This window comes from Danio rerio, chromosome 20, assembly GCF_052040795.2.
Source record: "Danio rerio strain M-AB ecotype USA chromosome 20, GRCz13ab, whole genome shotgun sequence".
NCBI lineage: Eukaryota > Metazoa > Chordata > Actinopteri > Cypriniformes > Danionidae > Danio > Danio rerio.
The window spans coordinates 56,580,234-56,606,238 of record NC_141040.1 but is presented as its reverse complement, the minus strand read 5'-3'; the positions used below and the strand labels follow the sequence as shown (position 1 = coordinate 56,606,238).

Sequence of the window (26,005 nt, the reverse complement as noted above, 5' to 3'; positions counted from 1 at the left end):
CAACCAACCAATCAAATAATCAATCAATCAAATCAATCAACCAACCGACCGACCAACTAACTAATTAAATTAACCAACCAACCAATCAACCAACCAATCAAATTAACAAACAACCAATCAACCAACCAACCGACTAACCAACCAATCAAATTAACAAACAACCAATCAGACCAACCAATCAAATTAACCAACCAACCAATCAAATTAACCAACCAACCAACCAACCAATCAGACTAACCAATCAACCAACCAACCAACCAATCAAATTAACCAACCAACCAATCAAATTAATCAATAAACCAATTAATCAAATTAACCAACCAACCAATCAAATTAACCAACCAACCAATCAAATTAACCAACAAACCAATCAAATTAACCAACCAACCAACCAATCACATTAACCAACGAACCAATCGGACCAACCAATCAAATTAACCAACCAACCAACCAACCAATTAACCAACCAACCAACCAATTAACCAACCAACCAACCAAGCAACCAACCAACCAACCAATCAAATTAACCAAACAACCAATCAACCAACTGACCAACCAACCAATCAAATTAACCAACCAACCAATCAGACCAACCAATCAAATTAACCAACAAACCAACCAACCAATCAGATCAACCAACCAATCAACCAACCAATCAAATTAACCAACCAACCAGCCAATCAAATTAACCAACAAATCAACCAACCAATCAACTAACCAACCAATCAAATTAACCAACCAACCAATTAACCAACCAACCAATCAAATGAACCAACCAACCAATCAGACCAACCAATCAAATTAACCAACCAACCAATCAGACCAACCAATCAAATTAACCAACCAACCAATCAAATTAACCAAACAGCCAATCAACTAACCAACCAACCAACCAACCAACCAATCAAATTAATTAATCAACCAACCAACCAACCAATCAGACCAACCAATCAGATCAACCAATCAACCACTCAACCAACCAACCAATCAGATCAACCAACTCACCAACCAAATAATCTGGGACTAAAACACATGTAATTTTAGACTTTTGCACTACATTTTGATCGTGATCTTTCTACTCATGTGTAATAGTCTGCAGTGCTGTATTGTCTGGCTTGGTGTTATATTATTTCAGATGACTAAAATGTCAATAAAAGTCACTTTGTTAAACTGTAGAGTTGAATGTTCAAGATCAGAAGTGGACAGAGCAGAGATCAACATCTCATAATGCAACTCACACCCGTAAATAAACAGAAAACACACCAAATGCAGAAACTGTTCATTAACAGATATGCTTTACAGTGTTTATTACATCACTGTGAAAATACAATGCATAGTTTAGTGGTGTGCTCTTCTCCAGACAGCAGGCTTTATATTTCAGCTTCTGTCTATCAAAAGCTCTTAAAGTGATGATCTAATAAAAGAAATAACAGCTAAAGAGCGTCTGAAGAGTCTGACAGGGATGTGGAAACTCGACAAGATGCTCAAAATAAATGAAATCTGACTTCTAGTGCTGTCGTTTCAGCCTGGGGTCAAATCCAAAGGGATTCTGGGATGTTTTTAGTGTCAGCTCCTACAGGAATCAACACTGAATTTTTCTACCGTCTTCCTTTTCTTCTGAGACTAATTTCTACATGCATCTCCTACTAGACCCTCCATACTACAACCACTAAACTTACTCCAAACCTCCAAACTATACTGAATTAAGTTGCTATATCTTTTCCAACTGATCCGACTTACGGTTTTCCCAAAACTGACCCGGAAAATTTGGAAAAGTCCCATTGACTTAACATTGGACTAAACATTATAACCTCAAAACTTTTTGTGCCAGACTGTCATACAGACTTAAGTTTTGGCTCATTTATCTCAGAATACCAATCTGCCAATCACTGATCACCATTTAAGTTGCTAACCACACCCTAGCAACCAGTTACAACATCTTACCAACTGTCCCATAGAATTCCATTGTAAAAGAAAAACTGCCATTGACTTTACATTGGACATACTAACAACATACAAATCAATGCTAACAATACACCAATCCATACTAGAAACATACTAACAAACATACTAATCATACTAGCAACATGCTAATTCATACTAGAACCCTGGTAAAACCATGGTATTCTGATGCAGCTCCAATAGAAACTGAATATTAAATGAGAAAACAGTGGGCGTGGCTTGGTTTTTCTACTGCGAGCTGATTGGTTACAACCAATCAGTTATTACAACCTAACAGACTCCTCCTCCTGCTCACCATTTCTGTTTGCTGTCAAAACTGACAGTCGGAGGGGTGTGGTTAAGTATATTTAGCCACGCCCACTACCTCAGACCTTATCTTAAGAATTTAACTAAACACTAACAGGAAGTGCATTTTCAGATTTTAATTTTGCAATTTTTTTCTTAATAACGACTTGTTCTCCACAAAACTAGCAATGTGCGCTAACAAAATCAATATGCTTAGTTTTCATTTCATAGGGACTTTAAGGTGTTACCAACGAGAGTCTGTATGTATTACGCATGTATTAGTTATTATAATATAATACTGTATTTATTAGTTAATATAAATGATACACAGAAATATGTTATTATACAGTGGAAATGGACAAAAAAAGCAAACAGTACCAAACCATTGAGTGGAAATACGTGTTACCAATAGCATTTGTTTCCTAAAACAAGCCACGCCCACTCTTTTCTCATTAAATATTCTGTTTTCCAGGGAACTGCGTCACAATACAGGAGAAAAAAGGGTCACAGCTTCTAGTTCGTGTGGACATTAAACCTTTAAAGGTTTAAATGAACTGAAAGCTGTGACCATTTTTTGACTTGTATCTGTTCCCAGAGAAACAGAATATTAAGAGTGGGCGTGGCTTGTTTTTTTCTACTGCGAGCTGATTGGATGCAGTAAAGTAGGCGTTTCATTCAGAAAGATGGGGAAAGGGGTTTGGGGAGAGTTATTACAACCGACAGAGTCCTCCTCCTGCTCACCATTACTGTTTGTTGTTAAAACTGACAGCTGGAGGGGCGTGGTTAAGTGTGTTAGCCACACCCACTACCTCAGACAGACCTCAGATCATTTAATTTTCCATTTCTCTAGGAACTGCATCACAATATGGAAGAAAAAAAATGGTCACAGTGTCCAGTTCATGTGGATTTTAAACCTTTATTAGCTGATGATTGATTATAAAGCTTGTTTGGCATGCTGTCCCTGAAGAGAGCCCTGAGCTCATAAGATCCTTGAGCTTGGGGCTCCCTCCCGTTTGCAAGGCGAGAGGGGAGTTTGAGCTCAGGTAGATCTCGAGAACTCCCCTGCTGTATTAACTAGTAAACAGATAGTGATCGCTCTTAAGAGATGACTACTTTCTAGGAGCATGTCTATGGGGCTGATTTGGATTGGTCTATTCACTTAGGTTGCGTGTTTTTGGACGGTGGGAGGAACTCGGGGAACCCGGAGGAAAGCCACATGAGCACGGGGAGAACATGTGAACTCCACACAGAAACGTTGGCTAGCTTGGTAAGGATTAGAACCAGTGACATTCCAGCTTTGAGGCAACAGGGCTAACCACTGGGCCACCGTGTAACCCATCTAGAAAAGGAGGAGGAGTTGGAGAGGAAGAGGGGATTCTTCAAAATGAAGACGGCTGTGATATGGAACTTAGGGTATTTTATAGTGGCTTAGGAATCGTCTGATTGGTGAATCATGAATTAGTGCAGGACCGGCTGTGATCAATCATAAGCATGTGATCCTCTCCAAATTAGTTTATATTAGTGCTGTCAATCGATTAAAAAAATTAACTAATTAATCAGACCATTTTTAAAAAATTTATCGCAATTAATCGCATTTAAAATACTGAAACTTGTAATTTTGCCTATTTAAATGTAAAATTAATGTAAACGCAAGAAAAAATATTTAAATTCAAAATATTATTGTTTAATAGAATTTTTGTTTAACTTGTAACACAGATTTCTTCATGTAAACTACCACAATACCACAATAAACCATCAAGATCCTGACTTGACAGCCATATTTATTACAGAAATTAAAACACAGGCATGTTAATGACATTTAAATTTCAAAACAATTAATGTCAATAAAGAAAACATTGATTTCCATGTTGGATTCTAAGTGGACTGCAAAAAAAATGCCAAAATACAGGAATTGCAGATATGGAAAATGAAAAATTATAATAATAAACTACAGAATACAAACTGTTGTACTCATTGTAAAGTTTTATTGCTGTGAGTTGAGAACATTAATTATAGAGTAGAAACAATTTTGCTTAATCCTCCTTTACATTCATCCAGTTGCTAAGACTAGGAGTATCCCGCAAGTGCACAGAGACTCCCAAATGCCCGCAAATGAATGATAATTTCTTGCAAACCGGTCGTTAAATACATTGCACACCCCTCTCGCCCCTACTCAGATACGTCGCTCACTCCACCCCTGACCCCCCTCAACTTACCTGACACAGACACACACACACACAGACAGACAGACACACACAACGCGCTGCAGACGTTTTGGCCCCAACGGCCTTCCATACTGGAGCGACTCCCCTCAGATTCAACACGCATGATCACGTTCATCAAATTTGCTAAGCGTCCTAAACTAAGCGTCCTAAAGTATTACTGTATTTCACAAGGATTCTGACACAACAACGCGAAGCAGACGCTTTCATTGCGTTTAATAAGGAAACACGCTAAACTTGGAGGGCTCATGCTGAAAGGCAGAGTAATGCCCTGTCTTTGACAGCTCGCGACTTCACTAGACGTTCTGAGTACATTTACATAAGACACCAATACTCCGATTTTAATATGATTAAGATTATATTCTTATTAACAGTCTACCGTGTAGCCTTAAAAGGAACCTTACCTTAAAGGAACACCGAGTCACAAAATGCGGAGGATTTTCTTTCTGTTCGCCATGCGGTATCAACTTACAACAGAAGTCGAAAGTTAAAAATGAAACACCCGAAATTGCATGAAACTCTGGATAACCTGTGATGCAACTAATTGTTTTATACTGAAACTTGCCTTCAAAAAGTGCTTCCTTGGTCTTATCCACATTTATTGCATGTTGAACACACGTCCACCACAACAGGAAGTAAAAAAAACCTGAACTGCGTTAATTGCGTAAATTTTTTTTAACGCGTTAATTATTTAAAATTAATCGCATGCGTTAACGCGTTAATTTTGACAGCGCTAGTTTATATATAAACTTCACAAATTTTAAATGAACTGGAAGCTGTGACCAGTTGTTTACTCGTATTGTGAAGCAGTTCCTAGAGAATCTGAATATTAAATGAGAAAACAGTGGGCGTGGCTTGTTTCTACTGCGAGCTAATTGGATGTAGTAAAGTAGGCGTTTCATTAAGTAAGATTGGGAAAAGGGTTTGGGGAGAGTTGTTACAACCTAAAAGACTCCTCCTCCAGCTCACCATTTCTGTTTGTTGTCAAAACTGACAGCTAGAGGCGGTGTGGTTAAGTGTGTCAGCCCCGCCCACAACCTCAGACAAACCTAATCTGAGATTTTAACTCCAGATGCATTTCCAGATTTCAAATTTAGAGGGTAAACTATTATTTTTTTCTTAATAACTAATTATTCTTTACAAAACTAGCAATGTGAGCTGACAAAATTAGTATGGTTAGTTTTGATGTCATGTGGACTTTAAGTGTTACTAAGGAGAGTCCAATAGTTTTGGTTTCCTAAATCACGCGTGTTGCTGACCTGTCTGCGTCCTCGGTGTTGGTGTTATTGGTGCAGCTCTTGTCCTCCTGCTCCTGTGAGGAGGTGGTGCTGACGGCGCTGCGGGCGGGACTGCTGTCTGCGGAGGCGCTGGTGGTCCCGGTGCCAGTGCCGGTGGGCAGGGGTGTGTTTGTGTTCTGCTTGAGCGTCTGCAGTTTGGCCAGCGGGATGATGTCGCAGCTGTGCGGCCGGTGCCAGACCGTGCGCTGCGTGGAGGCGTTGTAGTAGTAGAAGCGGGACGTCTTGGAGTCGAAGAGCTCCCACCATTGGTCCTGCCCGCTGCGTTTGATGCGAACGCCGGCCGGGGCGTCCCACACACACTCGCCTGTCAGCAGGTTGGCGTACATGCGCTCGCGGGTGCGCGGCTCGATGATCTCCACCCATTCCAACCTATACACACACACAGATACAGAAGGGCTCATGAAAGGACCACAGTCAAGGCAACAAGACTACATCCTAATGCTCCTGAATACAATAAAATCAAATAATTAACAAATTAATTAAAATTTAATTTAATTTAATTAAATAAAATTAAATAAATATGAAAATTTTACAAATAAATTATTATTAAAATAAAAAAAATAATTAAAATGCAAAAATTTTAACATTCATTGATTTTCCTTCGGCTTAATCCCTTTATTTATCAGGGGTCACCAAAGGGGAATGAACCAACAACTATTCCAGCAGATGTTTTACACAGCGGATCCCCTTCCAGCTGCAACCCAGTACTGGGAAACACCCATACTCACTCATTCACACACACACTCATACACTACGGTCAGTTTAGCCCATCCGTTCGCTTATAGCGCATGTGTTTGGACTGTGGGGGAAACCGGAGCACCGAAATGACAACTGACTCTGCCGGGACTCGAACCAGTGACCTTCTTGGTGTGAGGCGACAGTGCTAACCACTGAGCCATCGTGTCCTTAACATAAAAACTTATTTCATAACATGTTTCATTGTGTGTGTGTGTGTATAAGTGTAACTGTTTGTGTGTATGTGCATGGTTGTCTTTATATGCGAGTATGAGAGTGTGTATTTGTGTGAGTGTGTGTGCGCATTTACATCAGCGTATGCATGTATGAATGTGGGTGTATTTAAGTGTGTGTGTGTGTGTGTGTGTGTGTGTGTGTTTGCGATGTAATGATCAGCTCTTTGTTGTAATTGTTTGCATGTGTATGCATGTGTATGCGTGTGTAGCGTATATGAGTGTCCGGTTTTGTGTATCTGTGTGTGTGTGTGAAAATCAACCCTGTTTTTGTGTGTGTGCATGCATATGTGTTGTGTGTGTCCATGTGTAGTATATATGTGTGTGTGTGTGTGTGTGCGTCTGTGCGTATGTGAGTGTCTGTGTGTGTGTGTGTGTGTGCGCATGTCTGTGTGTATGTGAGTGTCTGTCTGTGTGTGTGTGTGTGTGTGTGTGTGTATGTCTGTGTGTATGTGAGTGTCTGTCTGTGTGTGTGTGTGTGTGTGTGCGTGTCTGTGTGATGCGAGTTTCTGTCTGTGTGTGTGTGTGTGTGCGCGTGTGTATGCGTGTGTAGCGTATATGTGTGTCCGGTTTTGTGTATCTCTGTGTGAAAATCAACCGTGTTTTTGTGTGTGTGCATGCATATGTGTTGTGTGTGTCCATGTGTCTGTGTGTATGTGAGTGTCTGTCTGTGTATGTGTGTGTGTGTGCGCATGTCTGTGCGTATGTGAATGTCTGTCTGTGTGTGTGTGTGTGTGCGCATGTCTGTGCGTATGTGAGTGTCTGTCTGTGTGTCTGTGTGGGTGTGTGTGTGCATGCATATGTGTTGTGTGTGTCCATGCGTCTGTGTGTATGTGAGTGTCTGTCTGTGAGTGTCTGTGTGTGTGTGTGTGTGCATGTCAGTGCGTATGTGAATGTCTGTGTGTGTGTGTGTGTGTGTGTGTGTGCGCGCATGTCTGTGCGTATGTGAGTGTCTGTCTGTGTGTGTGTGTGTGTGTGTGTGTGTGTGTGTGTGTGCGCGCATGTCTGTGCGTATGTGAGTGTCTGTCTGTGTGTCTGTGTGGGTGTGTGTGTGCATGCATATGTGTTGTGTGTGTCCATGCGTCTGTGTGTATGTGAGTGTCTGTCTGTGAGTGTCTGTGTGTGTGTGTGTGTGCATGTCAGTGCGTATGCGAATGTCTGTGTGTGTGTGTGTGTGTGTGTGTGTGTGTGTGTGTGTGTGTGTGTGAGCGCATGTCTGTGCGTATGTGAGTGTCTGTCTGTGTGTCTGTGTGGGTGTGTGTGTGCATGCATATGTGTTGTGTGTGTCCATGCGTCTGTGTGTATGTGAGTGTCTGTCTGTGAGTGTCTGTGTGTGTGTGTGTGTGTGTGTGCATGTCAGTGCGTATGTGAATGTCTGTGTGTGTGTGTGTGTGTGTGTGTGTGTGTGCGCGCATGTCTGTGCGTATGTGAGTGTCTGTCTGTGTGTGTGTGTGTGTGTGTGAGTGTCTGTGTGATGCGAGTTTCTGTATGTGTGTGTGTGTGTGTGTGTGTGTGCGCATGTCTGTGCGTATGTGAATGTCTGTCTGTGTGTGTGTGTGTGTGTGTGCGCGCATGTCTGTGCGTATGTGAGTGTCTGTGTGTGTGTGTGTGTGTGTGTGTGCGCATGTCTGTGCGTATGTGAATGTCTGTCTGTGTGTGTGTTTGTGTGTGCGCGCATGTCTGTGAGTATATGAGTGTCTGTGTGTGTGTGTGTGTGTGTGTGTGTGTGTGTGTGTGTGTGATAATCAGCTCTGTTAATCTCTCAGTAAATTTCTCTTGATCTCCTAATCGAATCTAATCTGCAGTAATCCGGGATAACCTGATCTCCTGAATCCTGCTGAAAGTGTTTTTGGGAAGCGCCTCAGAGGGGACTCTGGGTAATCTGATCTGTCTGGACGCTCCGTCTGAACGTGCTCCAGCATATGATCCCATTGCAGGATTTCAGTATGTTCAGCTAATGGATCTGCTCCACACAGAGCTGTTCTTCAGGAGGAGGATCAGATCAGCAGCATCACACTGATAAAACAAACCATTCATTGGATTTACTGATTAAGGTAAGTGGTTGCAAAGAATTAGAGTTAGAATTAGAATAATTCGCCCTCCTGTATATGTTTTCCCCCAAATGTCTGTTTAACAGAGAGCAGATTTTCTTCAACACATTTCTAATCATAATAGTTTTAATAACTCATCTCTAATAACTGATTTATTTTATCTTTGTCATGATGACAGTGAATAATATTAGACTAGATATTCATCAAGACACTTCTATACAGCTTAAAGTGACATTTAAAGGCTTCACTAGGGTAATTAGGGTAAAGTTAGGGTAAATAGGCAAGCCATTGCACATCAGTGGTTTGTTCTGAAGACCAGGGTTTCCCAAACATTTTAGCCCACGACCCCTAAAATAAGAAAGATAAAATAAAAATAAAGTGCCAATAATTATTCAACTGAAAAAAATTGAAAAAGTTCTCAACACGCATTAAAAGTGTATTCACAATATAAGCTATATTAAGTATAATATAAGTATAACAATATAAGCGTATACACTGGAAAAAATGCTTTTCTTGCTTAGAGTTTTTGGGCCCTATCATACACCCGGCGCAGTGTGGCGCAAGGCGTGGCGCAATAGTCTTTTGGTAGTTTCAGCTTGGCGCAAGAGTCGTTTTGAGGCGTTGCGCTACGCTGTTTAAATAGCAAATGCATTAGCGCTCATTTGTGCGCCCATAGGCGTTCTGCTCTAAAAAGGAAGGCGTTCTGAGGCGGACCGCTGGTGCGTTGCTATTTTGAGAAACTAAAATAAATTTTTCAATAGACCAAAACTAACCCGGTCTAAACTCCAGCGCAGAGTTACCCTCGCTTACACACTGCTTAATACACACAAGAGAGCAATAGGCAAATATCTTTACATACGAAAACAATTAAATATTAAGGATATATATAGGATATAATAAGAATAGATATAGAATATAAATATAAAGGATTAAAATATTACAAAACATATTATTTACTAGCCTACATAAATATGAAAAACCACTGCTTTTATGTCTTCTTCATCTCGGGAGGCTTTTTCAGTTCATTCATAACAATTTGCTTTTGTATAATGTTATTATTATTAGCAGTATTATTTATTATATCCATATTTATATTTGTTTTATTAAAAACAAGCTTAGATTTGCCCACCTGTCAGGTTTTAGACCATATAGGGCACAGCATGTGTTTTAGGATATAACTCAGGTTGTTGAGCTCATTTTGTTATTATTGTTCATTTATCCGTTTGCTGGAAATTAGAACTGAATTTAGAAATAGTTTTGAAACGAATATTTGCGCTTAACAAGCAAAAGTATTTATTTATAGACTAATTGATGTCTGTGCGTAAAGGTTTCCCTATCCAAGAGCGAATGTGAAAGTGATCCATTATCTCTCATTCTCACGCAGTAGATGCTCTGTTTAAAAGCGCAAGGCAGATTTCCCGTCCTTAAATTAGCAAAAACGCGTCCTGACACGACCTGAAAGCGTTTGCGCCCTGCGTTTTGCGCTTTGCGCATGGACCGTCAAAATAGAGCCCTTTGTCTTGTTTCTTGTCTAAATATCTAAAATTTCTTATTTCAAGAAGCATTTTCTAGACAAGCAAACCATATTGTCTTGTTTTGAGAAATAATATGCCAATATTAAGTGAGTTTTTCCTTAAAACGAGCAAAATAATCTGCCAATCATAAGAATGTAAGATCATTTTGCTTACCGCATTGGCAGATTATTTTGCTTGTTTTAAGGAAAAACTCATTTAATATTGGCATATTATGTCTTTAAACAAGACAATATGGTTTGCTTGTCTAGAAAATTCTTCTTAATTTAGGAATTTTTAAATAATTGGACCAGTAACAAGACAAAAAATCTAAGTAAGAAAAGCCTTATTTGCAGTGTAAGTATAAGCTCATGCTCTATTTAATATATAAATTCAGTTTATTAATTTTCTAATAAGCTCTTAACCAAATTAATATTACATTTTAGAGTGAGACAGGTGCACAATTCAGCACACAACTCATTTATTTCACTGACAGATGTATAATTAATTATTATATATATTGTGGAAAGATTGGTTAAACTTGACGCAAAATTATTCTGCTTAGGGCCCCCAAATGTTAAGGGTCGGCCCTGGTCACACCTGTCAAATACTGAGCTCAATGGCTAGTGTACCATTCATATGATTTCATGCTCATTTTTGGAAAATAGCATGAAATATTGAGAGTGGCTCAGTGGTTAGCACTGTCGCCTCACAGCAAGAAGGCTGCTGGTTCGAGCCTCGGCCAGGTCAGTTGGCATTTCTGTGTGGAGTTTGCATGTTCTCCCAGTGTTGGCGTGGGTGTCCTCCGGGTGCTCCTGTTTCCTCCACAGTCCAAACACATGCGCTACAGGGGATTTGATGAACTATATTGGCCATAGTGTATGTGTGTGAATGAGTGTGTATGGGTGTTTCCCAGCACTGGGTAAGGGCATCAGCTGTGTAAAGCATATGCTAGAACAGTTGTCTGCTGTGGGACTCCTGATGAATAAAGGGACTAAGCTGAAGGTAAACCAATGAATGAAAGAACAAGCCTTTCCCAGAGATGGGTTGAGGCTGGAAGGGCAAGTAAAAACTTGCTGGACAAGTTGGCGGTTCATTCCACTGTGGCGACCCCGGATTTACGTATAAAGGGACTAGACCGACAAGAAAATGAATGAATGAATGGTTGAACAAGCCAAGAAAGCGGTGTGTCTGTGTGTTGAGAGCTGACATTAGTGACAGTGAGGCGTCTCTCTGTGTAATGGTTTGATGAGTGTGATCTTACGCTGGCCGCTTTTGTGCTGCAGTGCTGTTAACAGCCTCCATCTGCAGCAATTACTGACCGCAACGCACAAAGACGCCCTTTACAAGGTGCCAATAATCATGCAGCACGATTTAAAGCTGTCAGTCAAACCTTCAGTCAATGCATCGCTCAAGAGCAGGAGAAATCAGTAGACAAACCTGACTAACAACAGCAGTCGGTGCAGAAAATGCACAAGCACTTATTAAAAAACAGCATCAAAATACTGCTCTGCATTCTTATAAACGACCGAAAGATAATCTAACGTCAAATTCAGATGCATCTGCATTAATTATGATCACTCAAAAAATAAACAATAGTGAAAAACACAGATTTTCATCAGTGTTTAACTTTGTTTTAGGCACAAATGAAAACGTGCAATGCAAAATGACTTACAATATGAAAATAAAACAGTTTCAATCTAATATTTGACTGGAGGTTTTTGTGTTGCACATCACACATCTAAATATTTTAGTAATAACATTTCTTTCTTTTCAGCTTAGTTCCTTTATTAATCTGGGGTCACCACAGTGGAATGAACTGCCAACTTACCCAGCATATGTTTTACATGGCGGATGGCCTTTCAGCTGCAACCCATCACTGGGAAACACCCATACACACTCATTCACACACATACACTACGGCCAGTTTACTTCATCAGTTCCCCTATAGCGCATGTGTTTGGACTGTGGGGGAAACCGGAGCACCCGGAGGACACCCACGCGAACACGGGGAGAACATGCAAACTCCGCACAGAAATGCCAACTGTCCCGGCTGAGGCTCGAACTAGCAGCCTTCTTGCTGTGAGGCGATCGTGCTACCCACTGCGCCTTTTTCATCTTCTAGGTTTCAAATCTGCATTTTGTCAGGTTGTGACTACACAGTAATCAATGATGCGTCATCTGTCGTAAATATTCATGAGGCCGAGTGCTCTTATCCAATGAGAAGACACCTTGTTTAATTATTCATAACAGAATGCTGGGATTTCCAATGACAGATGTTTGAAACTGAGAACACACATAGAGTAGTAAGCGACAGATGTGTTCATTGATCTCTAATGAGGGTGTTTGCTTTTTTCTGCACATCGTAAATTGTAGTTCAGATAACCAGACAGTCTTAAAGGTGCTGTATGTCAGTTTTTGACTCTTCTGAAGCATATATATATATCATAATATGTTTGCAGATATTTCAGAAACATGCTCGGTGAACATTTTGAAAAACAATGCTGAAGTCAGATATTCTGCTGTTAGAACGTGCCGGGACGACTGTCTGTTGCCAGTTCAGCCAATTATATTTCAGCACCCGGGTTGCCGTGGTGGGAAACAGCGAATTTCATTCATTCATGCAGGATGACTCTCAAAGCATGCGTCTGTGACTGAAATGCGACCTCCTTAATGTGTGCATTAAATACATTTATTATGTATATGACACACACACACACACACACACACACACACACACACACAAAAACAAAACTATTTGTCACATAGATATTCAAATGTATTTATAATTTGTATCTTATACTGTACATACATATTTTATATCTAAATATAATTAAACATTTTAAATATAAGGATGCATGCGTGTACAACATAAAAATACAGCACACACACATACTGTATATAATGTCCAAAAATATATATATATATTTTGTATTAATCGCGATTAATCTTTGCCTGTTATTGCTGATCAAATTGAAGTTTTATTTGTTTTTCCTATTATGGAAGCCAATGGTTACCGGTTTTTCCATTTTTTTTTTTTTTGGATCTGTTGATATGTAGCTCCGCCCTCTTTTAAAATCTCATTTGAATTTAAAGCGACAGTCACCAAAACCGCCTTACAGGTTTCCAGCATTCTTCAGAATATCTTCTTTCGTGCTCAACAGAACTTATAAAAGCTCATGAATCAACATAAGAGTGAGTAAACAGTGAATGTAAATTTTTGGGTGAACTATCCCTTTAAGAAAATATTATATTTTGAATAGTGCTAAAAAAATATTATGTATATGACACACACACACACACACACACACACACACACACACACATAAAAACAAAACGATATTTGTGACATAGATATTCAAATGTACATATAATTCGTATCTTATACATATGTATTTTATATTCAAATATACATAAAAATTTTAAATATAAGGATTCAAGTGTGTACAATATAAAAATACAGCGCACACACATATATAATGTCCAAAAAACTTTTATTTTGTATTAATCGCGATTAATCTTTGCCTGTTATTGCTGATCAAACTCAAGTTTTTTTTTTTGTTTTTCCTACTATGGAACCTAATGGTTACCGGTTTTTCCATTTTTTTACACACATATAATGGTTTTAAATCTGTTGCAATGTAGCTCCGCCCTCTTTTAAAATCTCATTTGAATCACCAAAACTCCCTCACATGTTTTCAGCATTCTTCAAAATATCTTCTTTTGAGTTCAATGGATGAAAGAAACTCATATAGGGGGCTTATAAAAGGGTGAGTAAATAGTGAATATTAAATTTTGTGTCAACTATCCCTTCAAAAAATTGAATTCAATTTTGAATAGTGCAAAGCAAAAATTAATCGAGATTAATCACATCCAAAATAAACCATTGATTTGACATAATATATGTGTGTGCATTAAATACATTTATGTATATGACACAGACACACACACACACACACACACACACACACACACACACACACACACACACACACACACACACACACACATAAAAACAAAATGATATTTGTGACATAGATATTCAAATGTACATATAATTCGTATCTTATACATATGTATTTTATATTCAAATATACATAAACATTTTAAATATAAGGATGCAAGTGTGTACAATATAAAAATACAGCGCACACACATATATAATGTCCAAAAAACTTTTATTTTGTATTAATCGCGATTAATCTTTGCCTGTTATTGCTGATCAAACTCAAGTTTTTTTTTTTTTTTTTCCTACTATGGAACCCAATGGTTACCGGTTTTTCCATTTTTTTACACACATATAATGGTTTTAAATCTGTTGCAATGTAGCTCCGCCCTCTTTTAAAATCTCATTTGAATCACCAAAACTGCCTCACATGTTTTCAGCATTCTTCAAAATATCTTCTTTTGAGTTCAATGGATGAAAGAAACTCATATAGGGGGCTTATAAAAGGGTGAGTAAATAGTGAATATTAAATGTTGCATGAACTATCCACTCAAAACATAGAATTTCATTCTAAATAGTGCAAAGCAAAAATTAATCGAGATAAATCACATCTAAAATAAATGTTTGATATGACATAATATATTTATTATGTATATAGCACACACACACACACACACACACACACACATACATAAAACGAAACAATATTTGTCACATAGATATTCAAATGTATATATAATTCGTATCTTATACATATATACTTTATATTTAAATGTTTTGTTTTGTGTGTACAAAATAAAATATAATCTAAAAATATATAAAAAATAAAATAAAATACAGCACACACACAAATATAATGTCCAAAAAAAACTTTTATTTTGTATTAATCTTTGCCAGATATTGCCTTGATAAGTTTTATTTGTTTTTACTACAATGGAAGTCAATGGTTACCGGTTTTCAGCATTCCTCAAAGCATCTTCTATAGTAACAGAACTTACAAGACCCCATCAGGGTGAGTAAATGGTCAATTGTAATTTGTGTGAACTATCCCTTTAAGCAAAAATCATTATGTCTTAATTAGTGCCGGCCAAAGATTAATCGTTACTAATCGCATCCAAAATAAACGTTTTTTTGTGACATAATATATGTGTGTGTGCATTATACACACACATACATAAAAACAAAGCTATATTTGTCACATAGATAATTACATTTATATATAATTAGTGGTATAAACATTTAGATTTTATATCTAAACAAAGTTTTTAATCACAAATATATGCATGCATGTGTCTATTTATAAATGCAAAGCAAAGAAAAACACAGCGCACATGCATATATTCTGTCAAAGATTACTAAATAAGTCATCTTCGCCCAGCACTAATGTTAAGACTTTTTTTAATGCACAATTCATTTTGATTTATGAATGTGTAAATGACAGCACTGGAAAATGTGACACCACTGGGAAACATTAACAAACAGCACTGGGTTTTTTTTCTTCATGAGGTCAAAAGGTCACAAGTTCCCCATCACTATGAGTCCATTAACCTCTTCCTCACCATTCTTCTCTCCATGACCTGCCCTTTCCCTCTCCCTCTCTATAGAGATCCTCATCTGTCCTTCATCTCCACTGATAAAACAGAAGATTTAATGAGACAAAGGCTCCGTGAATGACAATGAGAGTCAATCTGCTAACACGCAGATTCAGCAGGAGTTAAACACTGGCTTTCTGGTGTCTGCAGAATTACAAATCATCACCATAGAGCCCTGGAGCCCACGGAGAAGCTTTATACAACATCAAAGTTAAATAAAATGATCTCTGTGCACAGACATAAACAAAAGGCTTCTGCTTAATTGCTTAAGCTATTATCTTGATATTGACCTGAGCTGCAAAACAAGATGACTTCAACAGGTATAATGAGCAAAAATACACTGTTTAATGCTTTACTGTGCAGTAATTAATGATAACTATGCAGTATATAGATGTACACTCACCGGCCACTTTATTAGGTACACCTGTCTAACTGCTCGTTAACGCAAATGTCTAATCAGCCAATCACATGGCAGGAGCTCAGTGCATTTAGGGATGTAGACATGGTCAAGATGATCTGCAGTTCAAAGCGAGCATCAGAATGGGGAAGAAAGGGGATTTAAGAGACTTTAAACGTGGCAGGGTTGTTGGTGCCAGACGGGCTGCTCTGAGTATTTCAGAAACTGCTGATCTACTGGGATTTTCACGCACAACTATCTCTAGGGTTTACTGTAGGGATGGGAAGATTAACCGATATGTATCGATACGCGGTCATGCGCGTGCACGATGCGAGTGCATCGGTTGAGCAGCAGAGGATGAATGAAATTTTGGAAGCAAATCGAGATGCATCGGTTTTTCCGAGATACAGCTTATATTTTTAATATAGAATGTATTTTTTATTTATTAACAAGTGTTGTCAACCTGTTTTTGGCGCATAATTTAATCGACCTACATAAAGTATGCATTAGCAATGGGCTTGCGGAGGTGTACACTTACACTACAACTCAGTGTATCAGGTGTGCGGATGAAGCTAGTGGAGCGCCCTCAGAAAGCGCGAGAAGCAAAACAAACATTTTATTCCCCACTGAGTTTTAAATCTAAAGTATGGCAACATTATGGATTTAAGGATGGACGACATGACAGGACAGATGCAATTTGCAAAATGTGCCGCGCATCTGTAAAATACGCGGGCAGTACGAGTAATCTGATATCTCACTTGAAGCAGCGCCTCTGTGTTGTTGTGGAAGCATCTTCCAGTGTTCCTGTATCCCCGGCTTCCCGCTCTGCTTTAACTGTAGCTACCAGCTCCAAAAGTGGTGAGAAAAGCATTGCAAGTTTTCTCCATGCGCAACAGTTCTGCTCGCTCTACGCCAATAACGAATGCTATTGCATTGCTCATCTGCAAAGATATTCAGCCTAACGTCACGGAGAACGAAGGTTTTAAACACCTCCTCCTGTTAATTTTTATTGATTTATATTTTTATTAGCCTGTTGTTTACAGTGACAGTGATGTTTCAAAGCAGCATAACACTGCTAGTTCACCACCTTAAGTTTTGAATATTCAGTGGCACAATATATCTTTGTAAAACTTGTTTTCATAGTTGAAAAGTTAAATCACAATTCTTGTTGTGCAATGCTCAACCTTTATGTTGAAAGAATGCAAATATATACATTTATAATATATATTGCACTTATACATTCTGTTTATCTTGAAAATACTTAAATAATATGTGCTATATGTTCTAAAATGGCCCTCTACTGTAAACTGACACTCTGGCTCTGAGAGAAAAGCCAGTTTGTAAAAAAAGTCTTGGTTTTACTTGGTTAATAAATAATCAAACTCATTCAATGGCACAGCATTTTTTCTTACATCATCTCATAAACTTGATCTAATAAGTTAGTGCTGAAATATCGCATCGTATCGTGATATGGGTGTGAATCGTATTGCCAGTGCCGGATGAACGCCTGCTGTGTCAGCTTCATGACAAAGCTGGGCCAGAATTCTTTGCTTGCTGGGACACATCCTATTTAGGTGTTCAAGCTCTAAAACAACAATCTAAATACTATTAAAAGACACTCTAAATGATTAGATAATTGAATTGAATTAAGACAGAGGGACAGAGACAGACAGAGAGAGCTTGTGTGTGTGTGAGACGGATGTTCAGTGAAGTGAGACGCTGCTGCAGACGCTCTGCTATCAGACCCATAATTCTCCATGTTCTTCAATAACAGGCGTCACCTTGGCCGCAAACCTCATTGTAAAGACTGAGCACACTGTTATTAATGGCGTTGGCTCCAGTCGAGCATCACTACAGCTCACATTCATGCTTATGCATCTGACCTGACCGCTCACACTGACTGCTGGACGCTTATTCTAGAGATGCATTTAGAGGAGTTAAACACTGAAGGATTGTAATGTCATGTGTGTGCTCTGCCACATGCTCAGGGTTAACTTTACTGCACTTTTATATTTTTATACTCATCAAAAATCTGCTGTTTTATCTAAGAGTACACTGCATTACTTATGTTTCACACTCTTTTGTAGCAGGGAGAACATGCAAACTTCACACAGAAACGACAACTGGTTGGCGCAATAGCCTAGTGGTTAGCGCGCCGACATATGGTGCAATAGCACGTCAGGGCGTCGCGAGTTCGAATCCTGACTCGAGGACATTTCCCTACCCTATCCCTTCTCTCTCTCCCACTTCGCTTCCTGTCTCAATACTGTCCTATCTAATGAAGGCAAAAAGGCCAATAATAAATCTAAAAAAAAGAAACGACAACTGACCCAGCCGAGGCTCAAACCAGCGACCTTCTTGCTGTGAAACAACAGCACTACCTACTGCGCCACTGCATCACCCACTTAACATTATATTATTTATTCATTTTCTTTCGGCTTAGTCCCTTATTTAATACGGATTGCCACAGTGGAATGAACCGCCAACTATTCCAGAATTTGTTTTACACAGCGAATCCCATTTCAGCAGCAACCCAGTACTGGGAAACACCCATACACACAATCACACACACACACACACACACACACACACACACACACTACAGCCAGGTTTAATCTCGTTTATTTTAGTTCCTCACTTTCCCCTGTAGCACATGTGTTTGGACTGTGGGGGAAACTGGAGCACCCACACCAACACGGGTAGAACATACAAACTCCACACAGAAATCCCAACTACCCCAGCCAGAAATCGAACCAGCGACCTTCTAGCTGTGAGGCGGCAGTGCTTACCACTGAGCCATCACATCAATACTCCATTCAAATTTCAAACTTTGTTATTATTGTTGTGTGCATGAAAACTCACTAGTCAATTACTATGCAATACACTATTAATCATTCATTCATTTTCTTGTCAGCTTAGTCCCTTTATTAATCCGGGGTCGCCACAGCGGAATGAACCGCCAACTTATCCAGCAAGTTTTTTACGCAACGGATGCCCTTCCAGCTGCAACCCATCTCAGGGAAACATCCACACACACATTCACACACACACACACACTCATACACTACGGACAATTTAGCCTACCCAATTCACCTGTACCGCATGTTTTGGACTGTTGGGGAAACCGGAGCACCCGGAGGAAAACCACGCGAAGAACATGCAAACTCCACACAGAAAGGCCAACTGAGCCGAGGTTCGAACCAGCGACCCAGCGACCTTCTTGCTGTGAGGCAACAGCACTACCTACTGCGCCACTGCCTCGCCAACATTTTTTTTCTATTAGTCAATAATATTACTGAAATTAATTTATAAACTGAATAATATAAATGTACTACCTACTGCGCCACTGCCTCGCCTATACTATTATTATACTATGCAATTATACTGTGCGATTTTTTTGAGCTAATGATAACTTTGAACGACTGACCTGAAACCACCTAATAATCCCCTAGTCAGACCCCCTAGTTTTCCGTGATTTCGTAAATCGCTGAATGCAATGCAAAATCAACAAAAAGTTGCTAATTTTTAGATCCTGCAAAATTCTTAATTAAACACTAAATAACCACAAAAATTTAAATAATCCCATTATATTTTATTTCAGTTAGCAAATTATTGTTTTACATGACGACGCATACGCAGCGCACGTGATGTATTTGATGTACAGTTGAAAGCAGAAGTTTATTATTTGTTGAGAAATTGTTATAAATTTTCTTGAAAGTCAAGTTTACATACAGTAAGATTATTCTGCCTCTGAAAAAGCTCAGATGATGATGTCGAGGTTTTGGAAGTTTCTGATTGGCTAATTGACAACATTCGAGTTAATGTGAGGCACAACTGTAGAATAGTATTGAAGGAAAAGCTCAAACACACTGCTTCCTTGAGTGACAACATGCGAAAATCAACAAGCCACAATCAACAACAAAGCCAGACTACAATGTGCCAAATGACACTGGGAAAAAGAGTAATTGTTGGATACATGTGCTGTGGTCTGATGGAGCTAAGATTGAACTGTTTGGCCAGTGGTACATTTGGAGGACAAAAGGGAAAGCTTACAAGCCTAGGAACACCATCCCAACTGTTAAGTATGGGGGCGGCAGCATCATGTTGTGGGGCTGTTTTGCTGCAGGAGGGACTGGTCCACTTCACAGCATAGATAGCATAATGAAGAAAGAACATTATGTAGAAATACTGAAGCAACATCTCAAGACATCAGCCAGGAAATTACAACTTGGCCACTAATGGGTCTTCCAAACAGACCATGACCCTGAGCACACTGCCAAATTAGTTCACATGTGCTTTAAGGATAACAGAGTGAATGTTTTGGAGTGGCCATCACAAAGCCCTGATCTCAATCCAAAAGAACATTTGTGGGCAGAGTTGAAAAAGCTTGTGCGAGCAAGACAGCCAACAAATCCGACTCAGTTACAGCAATTCTGTCAGGAGGAATGGGCCAAAATTCCTTCAAACTACTGTGAGAAGCTTGTGGAAGGAGACCCAAAACACTTGACCAAAGTTATACAGTTTAAAAGCAAAGCTAAAAAATACCAAGGAAATATGTGTAAACTATTGACTGAACTATTGATCTCATTATTCTACCATTTAGCAAACGTAAATGATTTAGGTAATCCTAACTGACCTAAAATAGTAAACGTTTAGTATGATTTACCATCAGACATTTTTTAAACAATGGCTATGTTCCTTTTTTTAGAGCGTATGTACACTTCTGGTTTCAACTGTATTTAAATGAGTCTCAAAAAATGACGTCTCACCTGCACCCTCACAATGTGAAGTTTCATAAACTAATTTCAAGAGGAGCATGTGATATGATTGTGCACCGCTGGCTACTCATCCGTAATCAGTAATAATCCAATCAGAATGATCCTAGCTTAATATAAATGGATCACTTTCTCCCCATTGCACTATCTTCGTTTTGGAAGAATCCCCCCTTCCACCCCATCTCTTCCTTTTTCTCCCCTTCTAAAGGGGGAGCGATCGAGACCTACCTGATCTCGGTTCTCCTGATATGCTTCTAGACCGGGCGGGAGCCCTGGGCTCAAATATCTCCGAGCTCAGGGTTCTCTCCCGGGACAGCATGCCAAACCTGCTATAAGTGCCAAGCATATCTAAGTGGGAACTCTTGAACATTACATTACATGGGGGCGTTTAACCACAGAAATGTGCTGAGCAATATCTTAGAAACAGAAATGTGCGCGCGTCTAGGAATCTCAAAGACAGATGCTCGATCAAAAACAAACACAGTAGCAAAAGAAAATTTGTTTTAGGTAGCGGATGCCCTTCCAGCTGCAACCCATCACTGGGAAACATTCATACACACTCATTCACTACGAACAATTTAGCTTACCCAATTCCCCTATAGCGTATGTGTTTGGACTGTGGGGGAAACCGGAGCACCCGGAGGAAACCCACACCAACACGGGGAGAACATGCAAACTCCACATGGAAATGCCAACTGACCCAGCTGAGGCTCGAACCAGTGACCTTCTTGCTGTCAGATGGTTGTGTTACCCACTGCGCCACCGTCGTTTAAACCATTCAACTCCCAATTCCACTCTCTCTTATGGTAATGTCATAATTTCAAACATAGTAGGCAATTTCAGATGCAGCCCATAACATCATTCTAGTACCTAAACAGAACATCATAGCAACCGCTTGTAAATACCGCTTAGCAACAACCCATAATTCCCTAGTAACCACTTGACAAAGTTCCAGCGTTCACATAAAATATGCTAGCAACCCAACGCTCAGCAAAATCAGCTGAAACACAGAAGCGTCTGTGATCTGTTTACTCTGTTTACATGCTCCAAACGCGGTGACACAGGAGGAGCGCATTCAGATGCAGAAGCAAAAGCACCATTTGAGTTTACAGCTCAAACAACAAACATTTTTCCTGAATAATTCATCAGAGTGCTTCAATAAAAAACCATGCTTTGGCTCTGTCGCCCTGTGGAGCGACACACAGCGTTACTGTCAGTGTGTGTGTGTGTGGAGTAAGGCTGTGCCATTAATCAACATTTATTCATTTTCTTTTCGGCTTAGTCCCTTTAATAATCCGGGGACACCACAGTGGAATGAACCGCCAACTTATCCAGCATATGTTTTACGCAGCGAATGCCCTTCCAGCTGCACCCCATAACTTGGAAACACCCACACACACTCATTCACACACATACACTACAGACAATTTAGCCCTCCATATTCCCCCATAGCGCATGTGTTTGGACTGTGGGGAAAACTGGAGCACCCGGAGGAAACCCACACTAACACGGCGAGAACATGCAAACTCGACACAGAAATGCCAACTGACCCAGCCGAGACTCGAACCAACAATCTTCCTGCTGTTCAGATCGTGCTTCCCACTGCGCCACCATGTCTAAACCAAATAAAAAAAGTGTTGGTCATGCAGCCCACTGATAATCATTTCAAATAATCATCATTAAAATGGTCTGAAATATTTGTAATTATGATTTTTTTTTCCATAATCGAGCAGATCTAGTGTGTGTATGTGTGTATGTGTGTGTGTGTGTGTGTAAAGGTGAGAGAGGCAGTAGAGTCCGAGCGAGCATCAGGCCATCACAGCCGCTGTCGTAAAACTCAATTAGCAGAGGAGACACTGACATCTCATTTCAAACAGAATTAATGGAGCGATCACTGTCCCGACCTCACCCTGATGAAGTAAAATCTATTCATTGATCAAGATCAGAGAGTTCAGAGAGGTCAAAGAAGAGGAGCTGAACTGCCCAAACTAGGTAAGGGACGATAACCGATTTCAAGGTTTACCGTGGTTTGGATAAGTGTGAAACGTTCTGTTATAGCAGTCCTACGGTATACATGTTAGCATTACAGGCTTTTACTAAGACAGCGCTTTCAGTTTTGGGTGAACTCTCCCTTTGTGAAGTTTATTTATAAACAAATTTCGAGAGGATCACGTGCTTATGATTGTGCACAGCTGTTCCAACTTTAGCTAATGACTGATTATCCAATCAGACGATCCTTAACTCAGTATAAATAACCAGACTTTTCTCATCTCAATATCTTCGTCTTGAAGAAACCCCCCCACCCAACCCTACTTTCCCTCCTTTCAAACAGGCGTCACGGTGGCCAGCGATTAGCGCTGTTGCCTCACAGCAAGAATGCCCCTGGTTTAATTCCTTTCCAAACCAGACAGCATTTCTGTGCGGAGTTTGCTTGTTCTCCCCGTGGTCGCGTGGGTTTTCCCCGGGTCCTCCGGTTTCCTCCCACAGTTCAAAAACAAGCACCCTAAACAATTAATCCAAATACTTTAGCTAAACTCTGAGTACACCTTTCAGCATCCATATCTGACACTTAGCTACAACAAGCAAGAGGGGGAGTCATCGAGATCTACCTAAGCTCAAACTCCCCTCTCGCCTTGCAACGGGAGGGAGCCCAGGGCTCGAGGAACTTATAAGCTCAGGGCTCTCTCCCGGGACAGCACGCCAAACTAGCTTTATTATCAATCATCAGCTAAGTGTGAACTCTTAAAAACACAGGCTGATGGAAAGCCAGCTATCGTGAGTGTAACGTCTATCTTTCAGCTCATGATGTGACACCTCGACTAGCTGATCCTTATTCATCCTAATACAACTCCTCCATCCGCCCTACACACATGTTTGTGAGTGCAAGAGTCTGTGTGTGAGTTTTTAATGTGTGAGTTTGTGATGTTTGTGTATTTACTGTATGTGTGTGTGTGTGTGTGTCTGAAAGTGATTCAGCTCTCCCGCAGGAGCAGATGCAGTGAGAGATCATTAATATGCAGATCTCCGGAAAGTTGGGTTGCAGTGTTCTGAGACGCCGGCGTCCGTCAGCCCGCGCTTCACATCCCAGCGGACAGATAATGCAGTGTGTGTGAAGGCGCAGTCATGGGAGAACGCTTGTGTTTGTTTGTGTAACTGATACCAAACCTCATCTCCGTCAACAACAGCAAAGACAAGAAGACGAACCTAAATGTTTGCAAAAAGCATGCTAATATTACTTAATAACGGTGGCTTAGTGGTTAGCACTTACCACAAGAAGGTCACTAGTTCGAGTCCCGGCTGGGTCAGTTGCCGTTTCTGTGTGGAGTTTGCATGTTCTCCCCGTGTTGGTGTTGGTTTCCTCCGTGTGCAGTTCAAACACATGCTCTATAAGGGAATTGATTAACCAAATTGGCCGTAGTGTTTGAGTGTGCATGGGTGTTTCCCAGTACTGGGTTGTGGCTGGAAGGGCATCCGCTGTGTAAAACATGCGCTGGAATAATCGGCGGTTCATTCCACTGTGCAACCCCTGATAAATTAGGGATTAAGCTGAAGGAAAATGATGCATGAATGAATAGTTAATGATATCTGTCTTCTAATCTTTAATAAATAATCTAATCCTGCGATGTGACTATTGCAGAGACACACATTGCGATATCGATGCTGTATGTCAGTTTCTGACTCTTCTAAAGCATAAAAACGCCATATTATGTTTGCAGATATATTTCAGAGACATGCTCAGAACATTTTATCTGAGAAACAATGCTGAAGTCAGATATTCTGCTTTGAGGATGTGCATTACGTGCCGGAACGGCTGTTTTTGTTTTGGTCTTTTAACCCGCCCACTGCCAGTTCAGCCAATTATATTTCAGCATCCGGGTTGCCTTGGTGGAAAACAGCGCATTTCATTCAGTCAGTCAGGAAGACTCTCAAAGCATGCATCCGTGACTGAAACGTGACCTCCGGTGGACAGTTGCAGACTCCGAAATGAGATGCAGATTCAGAGTTCCACATGAGGTTATTAATTAGCAAATAATATAAATATTAGGAGCGTGAACATACACTAACAACACACTACATGATGAGAATTCGCAGTGAGAAGAAATTTGGCTGTTTGCACCAGATGAAACAGGACAGAAATGTAAATACAGCCAATCAGAAGCACAGAATAGTGCACTCACTGCACTCCAGCCAAATAGTAATGTTTATAATCTAATGCAGTCGTTCTCAGACTTTTTTCATCAAGTACCACCTCAGAAATAAATGACCCCTTTAAGTACCACCATAATGACCAGTATTGAAATAAGTAGGCCCAGTAAAGCAGCTACAGCTTTGCAAAGTTTAAAAACGTGGCAGAAAAACTACTATTATTAAGAAAATTATCAGCCACTTTAAACATTATGAATAGTTTGAACATTAACACTGTACTATGTCTATTTAAAAAAAACAAAAAAACAAAATAAAATTTCAATGTTTATATTAAAATGTGATTTTAAAAGTTAATTAAACATGGTAGGCTACTGTTCTTAAAAAGTAAAAATAACTCCTGTACTTAACTGTAAAGTGTTAACCTATAGTGTCCTATTCAACAAAAGCTGCAAATGTTGCTTGGAACTCATAAATATGGGCATGAAATATATGTTGCATGTTCATATGACATATTAGATTCCTCTGAGTACCACTGTAGGAAGCCTGCGTACCACTAGTGATACACGTACCACAGTTTGAGAACCACTGATCTAATGATCACATATTAAAGCTCTTTAACATGATTAAATGTAGATGCTGGATCACTGATATGTGTTGGTTTGCACTGAGTCTCAGTTCTAGAGTTCAGTTTCAGACGGTTTATTATATTCTCCAGATCTGAGCTGAACTATCTGCTGCTGCTTTCAGTAGTACGGCAATAAATGTCATGTAAAATGCGATTCATACTCACATTATTAGGATTTAACACTGAATAAAGCACATGAGCTGATCATTGTTGTCTGTTGTTCAGCT

The 26,005-nt window shown here is 39.8% G+C and overlaps 1 protein-coding gene across 3 annotated transcripts in view; it reads right to left on the bottom strand.

Annotated features, from left to right (window-relative positions):
• Positions 1–26,005, bottom strand: part of arhgap39 (Rho GTPase activating protein 39) — a 297,080-nt gene that overhangs the window by 240,879 nt on the left and 30,196 nt on the right. For all 3 annotated transcript variants that reach the window (XR_015518909.1, XR_015518910.1, XM_087298723.1), the window contains exon 2: positions 5,729–6,136. Coding sequence is in view for 1 of the 3 variants with exons in the window: in XM_087298723.1 (XP_087154849.1) it covers positions 5,729–6,136 (408 nt within the window). In the remaining 2 variants the exon portion in view is untranslated. The remainder of the gene's footprint in view (positions 1–5,728; positions 6,137–26,005) is intronic.